The following is a 7,500-nucleotide window of genomic DNA, read 5'->3' as shown; positions in this document are numbered from 1 at the left end:
TTGGAAGGAGGGCCAACTCTTACCAAAATGAGTCTTCCAAAGGACGAAAAACAATGCTGTAAGTGTCTGTCTGTCTATTTGTCTGTCTGTTTGTCCGTCCGTCTGTCTGTCTGTCTGTTGTTTGTCTGTCTGTCTGTCTGTCTGTTGTCTGTCTGTTGTCTGTCTGTCTGTCTGTTTGTCTGTTGTCTGTCTGTTGTTGTACCTGGCTCATCCATGAAGTCAGGACATTATTAGGAGGGCTAGCAAGGAAAATAGTTATGCTGCAGTGCAAACCCTTTGCGGGCCATACCCATGCAGCTTGCATCAAACATTCAGGACATATATTTGGTCATCATCCCGTCAACGGATGTATTCTTGGATATGTATCAAAATGTGTTCCTGTTGTGATAGAACATTTTGGGAGGTGGGGCACAAAGGCAGAGAATTTTTTGCAGCATTTGTCACAACATTCAGCAAATCCAGAAGTCAATTTTAATGCTTCCATGTTCATGTCGTATTGGAGAAAAAGATTTTCTACAATTCTGCAAAGATGCAATGCCAAAGTTATCCTTAGAAAACTTTCAAAACTGTCACCTAATCATGGTGATTTAGATAGATTATTTGATTTTGACATTCAAGGCCAAGTCCATTAGTTAATGACTTTGTTGTTTGCAAGGACTGATTTGTATTTAAAAAAATCCTAGCATATGTACAAGTAGAATCTGTATGAGAATAAATTATCTGTCTGTCTGTTTGTCTGTCTATTTGTCTGTCTGTTGTCTGTCTGTTGTCTGTCTGTTTGTCTGTCTGCTGTCTGTCTGTCTGTCTGTTTGTTTGTTTGCCTGTCTGTCTGTCTGTCTGTTTGTCAATCCTCATATATTTCAAACATGAACACTACTACAGGCTAATGAAGAGAAGGTGAGTTTAAGCAGGCTCTGTCTGTCTGTCTGTTGTCTGTCTGTTTGTTTGTTGTCTGTCTGTTTGTTTGTCTGTCTGTTGTCTGTCTGTCTGTTTGTTTGCCTGTTGTCTGTCTGTCTGTCTGTCTGTCTGTTTGTTTGCCTGTCTGTCGTCTGTCTGTCTGTCTGTCTGTTGGCTGTCTGTCTGTCTGTCTGCTTGTCTGTCTGTCTGTTGTCTGTCTGTTTGTCTGTTTGTCTGCATGTTGTCTGCCTGTCTGTGTGTCTGTTGTCTGTTGGTTTGTCTGTCTGTCTTTTGTCTGTCTGTCTGTTTGTCTGTCTGTCTGTCTGTTGTCTTTTGTCTGTCTTTGGTCTGTCTGTCTGTTTGTCTGTCTATTTGTCTGTCTGTTTGTTGTGTGTCTGTTGTCTGTCTGTCTGTTCGCTGTCTTCTCTGTCTGTGATTGTCTGTTCGTCTGTCTGCCTGCTTGCCTGCTTACCTGTCTGTCTGTCTGTCTGTTTGTCTGTCTGTCTACCTGTTTGCTGCTTGCTTGTTTAACTTACTAGAATCCACTGACTCTAAGATACTACATGTTCTAAACCTAAAAGAAGTGAAATATGTGTGTGTGTGTGTCCATTAGTTTGTCAATTGATACATTTATTGGTTTGTCAACTTTTCATATCTGACTGCTTCCTATCATGTACTAACTTATTTGTTGTTTTCTGTTCTAGTGGGTCTGGTTCAACCAATGATCGTCTTCCAGTTGTATGTTAGTCATGGTGAGAGATTTTCTATTGATTTGACTGTGTCCGACATCTTGAAAAGTAAGAGACACATCTTCCTGTCATCGTCTCACAAAGAGTTATCATGCAATCCACTGCATGCAAGGATACCACTAGCTACACTAACAAGAGGAGTGGTGAGAAAGTGTGTGTGTGTGTGTGTGTGTGTGTGTGTGTGTGTGTGTGTGTGTGTGTGTGTGTGTGTGTGTGTGTGTGTGTGTGTGTGTGTGTGTGTGTGCTCCAACTAATCCTGTCACCTCAACAACTGAAGCCAATCAACCGTCTGAGGATTTCTACAATGAATTGCATTCTGCAATGGCAACCATTCCAGCAACAGACATGGTCACTATTCTAGGGGATTTCAATGCTCGAATAGGAACAGACACCAACACTTGGCATACAGTTCTTGGTCCTTATGGGGTAGGTGAAGTTAACGGAAATGGCGAACGATTGTTGGATTTTTGTGTCACCAACAAACTTCTTATTACTAACACCTGGTTTCGGCACAAGTCACAACATCAGTATACTTGGCATTGCAATGGTGGCCGTTCCAATCCTGGCCATGTCATAGACTATATACTAGTTAGTGCCAAGCATAATTCTTCCATTATGGACACGCGTGTTTACCGGGAGTTTACCATCAATCAGACCACGAGCTTGTCGTCTCCACCTTTCAATTCAAGATTAAAACGAAGCGTCGTCAGTATCATCATCCTCCTCCTCGACAGACCAAGTTTTTACCATCGGACAAAATAGTAGCCTTTCGTGCATCTCTCGCAGATGCTTATGTCAGCCACCATGCTACCCCTAGTCCATGTACACCTTGTATTGAGGATGAGTGGGCCTCCTTCAAGTCAGCCATCCAGGAAGCCAGCGGCAACCTACCACCCTTGCCAAAGAAGAAGGAGACTGATTGGATCACAGAAGAAGTGAGAAACCTCTCCAGGAAGAAGAAAGAAGCATGGCTACACCTACAGAACATATCTAGTATTGATGACCAGCAACATCCGAATGCCTTGGCAGAGAATCGCAGACTGAGAAGTTTGACCAAGGTGGCTGCTGACAAAGCAAGGAATGCCTGGCGGAGTGCTAGAGCAGTAGAAGCTGAAAAGAAAGCAAACATGTTACAGCAACTAGGTTGTGGTGGGAGCGTAGTCAAAGAGCTCAGGCTACTTAAGAAACAGGCATCCAAGCCTTCATCATCCAACATCCTAGCGAAGAATAGATCCATTCTCTCAAGTGACATCGACAAGCTTCAACGTTGGGCACAACACTTTGCAGAAGTGTCTAATTGTTGCTCATCGAGCTGCCAGTTGGATACTGATGCATTACCAGACATCATTGCTGCCACACCATCTTACAGAGAACTATTCCCAGATGATGAAAACTTGTCCCAGCCCATATCTGAAGATGAGATTCAGGTAGCTATCACACAGCTCAGAGATGGTAAGGCTCCAGGAGATGACGGCATATCTGCCGAGTTGCTGAAGTTGGGAGGAGGCGAAACCATCTGTTGGCTCACTTCACTGTTTAACTTCATCTGGAGCAGCGAGAGTATCCCCTCAGATTGGTTGAACCACCTCATTGCCCCTCTTCACAAGAAGGGAAGTCGTTCCGAGTGCGACAACTATAGAGGCATTGCCCTCTTGAGCATCTCCAGCAAGTCTTTCACTTGTGTTATATTGAACAGGATCAAACCCAGAGCAGAGGCCCTCTTGCGTGAGAACCAGTGTGGTTTCCGCAAGGGCAGAGGGTGTACCGACCAACTCTTTTCTCTCAGGGTGTTGATGAAAAAAGCCAGGGAGTACCATCGTCCTTTATACATCTGTTTTGTAGACCTCCGTAAGGCCTACGATTCAATCAATAGAGCAGCTCTCTGGTCTGTTCTTCAGTATTATTACCACTTGCCATCTAAGCTGCTCAAAATCATTGAAGCATTGCACAGTAACACTTCTGCCGCTGTAAGGACCTATGGTAAAATCTCAGATCATTTCTCTGTTTCTAGTGGTGTCAAACACGGTTGTGTACTTGCTTCAACCTTATTCAACCTCTACTTTGACTCTGTGATTCGACTTGTCAGTACTGATCACCAACCAGATGTAGGTGTGTGCTTGTCATATCTTCTGGATGCTGACCTGGTAGGAAACAGGAAGAAGCTTACATCAGAGGTGTCAGTGTCAGACCTTGAATATGCTGATGATATGGCATTCATATCTGATTCTTATGAAAGTCTATCTACCTTGCTGAAATCTCTGGATTCGTCTTGCCATCACATGGAGCTTACCATCAACTATAAGAAGACCAAGCTTCTAGCTGTCCTACCTGAAGCTGATGCCCACCCTCCATCTCCCATTTCTCTACATCCTGATTGTGATCCCATTGAGGTGGTACCATCCTTTCAGTACCTTGGAAGTTATCTTTCTAACGATTGCACCTTGGACGTTGAGATATCAACACGGATCTCCAAAGCATCTCAGTCATATGGATCACTTAACCGCATCCTTTGGCACCAGAGGAAGATCAAGTCTACCACCAAGCTGAACATCTTTGTCTCTGTAGTTCTTTCCACCCTCTTGTATGGTCTGGAAACAGCAGTACTTCTGGAGCCACAGATACACTGCTTACAGAGTTTTGTGATGAGAAGCCTCCACTCCATCCTTGGAGTGTCCCTATGGGACGGGAAGAGAGACACCTCCATCAGAAAGATAGCCCACCTACAAAGAATCTCCACCATGCTGACACAGAGACGTCTTTGGTTATTGGGTCACATCTTGCACATGGATGAGTGTCGTCTACCAAGGAAGCTTTTGGTGTGTGCATCACCCCAAGGTAGACGCTCAGTCAGAGGCCAGAGAATGAGATGGAACGATTTAGTACTGAGGGATTTGAGGAATTACAATCTTGATGGGGTTTGGAGGATACTAGCAGAAGATAGGAATGAGTGGAGGAATCAGATCTGGGCTGCCACACAGGAAGTAAATTTCAAGAAGGAAGAACAAGAGAAATACCGCACGGATGAGCAGAAACGTCACCGCGAAGCAAGGCAAACGACATCAGAGTTTGCTTTACACTGCAGCTCTGATGGTTGTGGTTTTACTGCTGTAAATCATGCCGGCCTTGTAAACCACCAGAGACAGAAACATGGTCAGTCCCTGACTAGTCAATGTCAGTACTGTCACCAATCATTCCGCCAACAAGGCCTCCACAACCACGAGCGTTTCTGAAGTGAAGTGAAGTGTGTGTGTGTGTGTGTGTGTGTCCATGTGTGTGTGTGTGTGTGTGTGTGTGTGTGTGTGTGTGTGTGTGTGTCTGTGAGTGTGTGTGTGTGTGTGTGTGTGTGTGTGTGTGTGTGTGTGTGTGTGTGTGTGTGTGTGTGTGTGTGTTTATGTATACACTAACTACCAGCACACCAACAGTATCCTCAAATCTATTTCTAACATTGAGATTCTATTCACATTTAGTGGTTGAATTTTTGTATCGATCTTGTGTCTCTTGTTGGGCACGTTTTTCGTGGAGAAACATTTAGTGCTCTTGAGAGAATATCCGTCAGTGCTGCATGCAAAATCAGGAAAATCTTCACACTGAAAAATCGACCTGTAGAAACAACCACAGATCGAAGAGCAACTACAGAAACAGAAAATGACTTTCAATTGATTCCTAAGGCTGTGCAGATTCCATCATCTGATATTACAGTTCTAACTCAAGTGAGTAAACTCGAATGACACATCGAAATAGCACAACATTTCTATTGATTTATATTGTATTGTTGTATTTATTAGGTATTTACTAGCATGTCGTTGCAGTCGACTCGTAACTCTGATTCTGTGTGTTCGACTTCTTCGCTTGCCACCTCAAGGAAATCGGCAACAGAATCACGAAGATTCCCGAGATCACGACAGCAACAGGTAGGACACAATTTCATGCATACGAATTGTAATGAAAATTCAGATGCCAAGTACTTGCAAGTGAATGTGTTGTAATTGTGTAATTGTTTATTGAGTACGGCATGACTCTAGTTTGAGTTGTGTTTAGGCGTCGAGTGTGTCAAGAAAACGATCGGCTAGAAAACGAAATGAAGGACAATCATCAGGTAGTTGTGCTATCTGATAGAAGTGCTGACTAACATTTACAGTATTGGTTTTTGAGTATATCTTTATGTTTGTCTGTCTGTCTGTCTGTCTGTCTACAACATATGATCCCACTGGACACTTGACAAAAGACCTGGACTTTTGACTTGCTCATCCACATTCTTGTGACACGGTACAATCAGCTGCCAAATATCAGGTTATGCAGCTGAGTTGAGAGAAAAACAAAAAATGACAAAATATGGTCAACAGCAGTCTATAGCAGGATCTGATACAACATGTATTCCACTGGTTTTTGAACACTGGCTTTTGGGGCCCTATGGCTGAAGACTATCTCAATAAGATCTCCAAACTTTCAAAAGATGCAAATGGAAAGAGCAGCGAAACAGACTGTAGAGATAGATGGAGAAAGCAACTGTCTGTAGTTGTACAGTCTTGCAACTCTCGTGTGATTTTTAAAAAGTTGTCAAAGTTGTCTAAGTGCAATTTTGATGATTTTCTGTATGATAAAGACGTTCAACATTTTGTTCATTGACTGTTATTGTTATGCATACGTAAAGTTAGCGATTGTTATTGGTAGAGTAAGAGTTCAAATATAACAATCTGTCTGTCTGTCTGTCTGTCTGTCTGTCTGTCTGTCAAAGAACATTTATTGAAAATGTCAACGCTAATACAAAAAAGCTACATATAACACTAAGAGTTCCAGATAAACAACCATAGTGGTTGTAGAATAAAAACTACAACAAACAGCCATCTGATGTTTGTAGCTATCATCTACAGAGTCATTACTACAAACTATTCTGTCAATCTTTTTAGCTAAAACACTACTATTGCAACGTTGTAATGTTACTGACCATATTCGCCGTCAGTACGTTTTAAATTCAATCGAATTCAGTTTTCCATCTTCATGATGTGATATTAGTGAGATCTGGTGAAGAAAGTTCTCTCTACAATTCCCCTAATGTCCAAAATGTTTGAAAACCAAGAGAATCAAGCAAGGAGAACCTCCTGTCTGTTTGTCTGTCTGTCTGTCTCTGTCTGTCTGTCTGTCTGTCTGTCTGTCTGTCTGTCTGTCTGTCTGTCTGTTTGTCTCTGTATATATGCATGCCTTTTCTGTTTGTATTTTGTAACTAATCTTTTATGTCTTCAACAGTTAAATCGTTTTGTTCTGTTTCAGCAACAGCAATTGTTGCATCCTCTAGTCAGCCTTTACCCAAACCTCCAATCGCTAATGGAGATTCTCTCCCCACACTTCCAGTGCACGACTTTCGAAGCTCTCCTCCTTCTAACAAAGAGATTCCATCTGCTGTTGAAATGGAAATTCATTTCGCCCATCCCACATCCTCTCAGATGGATGACAGTTTGTCAGACAGAATAACAGCCGAGATGATAAGCAAGACAAATGAAGTAGAAATGGAAGGAAGTAAAAGGCAAGGCCAGCACTACGTCTTCCTTACATACTGTGTGGTATGCGTGGGTGTGGCATACACTAATGCATTTTAGCTTATTACTAGTTGATATTAATTAGACATGATTGATTTGCTTGACTTTGTTTGTTGTCATTTAACGTAGCACCGACCATTCACTGTATTTGTATGTCTCTCCTCCTCATTCGGCACGTCATCGTCGACCCACAGCTGATGCGGATGTTACCATGCCGACGGCCGATGCTTGGCCATCAGTTGAGTCAGATGACGAGCTAAACAGTTCACATGGAACAAGCAGCAGTTTACGTGGAGCCGCATATGATGGTGATTTTCTAA

At 42.7% G+C, this 7,500-nt stretch overlaps 1 protein-coding gene across 1 annotated transcript in view; it reads left to right on the top strand.

Annotated features, from left to right (window-relative positions):
- LOC134197483 (protein CFAP20DC-like) overlaps positions 1–7,500 on the top strand; it is an 8,808-nt gene that overhangs the window by 427 nt on the left and 881 nt on the right. Inside the window, exons 2-8 of the mRNA XM_062666812.1 lie at positions 1–58; positions 1,602–1,789; positions 5,114–5,356; positions 5,432–5,557; positions 5,685–5,742; positions 6,915–7,167; positions 7,310–7,500. The exon at positions 1–58 is cut by the window's left edge and continues 126 nt beyond it; the exon at positions 7,310–7,500 is cut by the window's right edge and continues 137 nt beyond it. Coding sequence (XP_062522796.1) covers positions 1–58; positions 1,602–1,789; positions 5,114–5,356; positions 5,432–5,557; positions 5,685–5,742; positions 6,915–7,167; positions 7,310–7,500 — 1,117 coding nt within the window. The remainder of the gene's footprint in view (positions 59–1,601; positions 1,790–5,113; positions 5,357–5,431; positions 5,558–5,684; positions 5,743–6,914; positions 7,168–7,309) is intronic.

Source organism: Corticium candelabrum, chromosome 22, assembly GCF_963422355.1.
Source record: "Corticium candelabrum chromosome 22, ooCorCand1.1, whole genome shotgun sequence".
Classification (NCBI taxonomy): domain Eukaryota; kingdom Metazoa; phylum Porifera; class Homoscleromorpha; order Homosclerophorida; family Plakinidae; genus Corticium; species Corticium candelabrum.
Note: the sequence above shows the minus strand (reverse complement) of the source record. Positions and strands in the feature narration are given on the sequence as shown.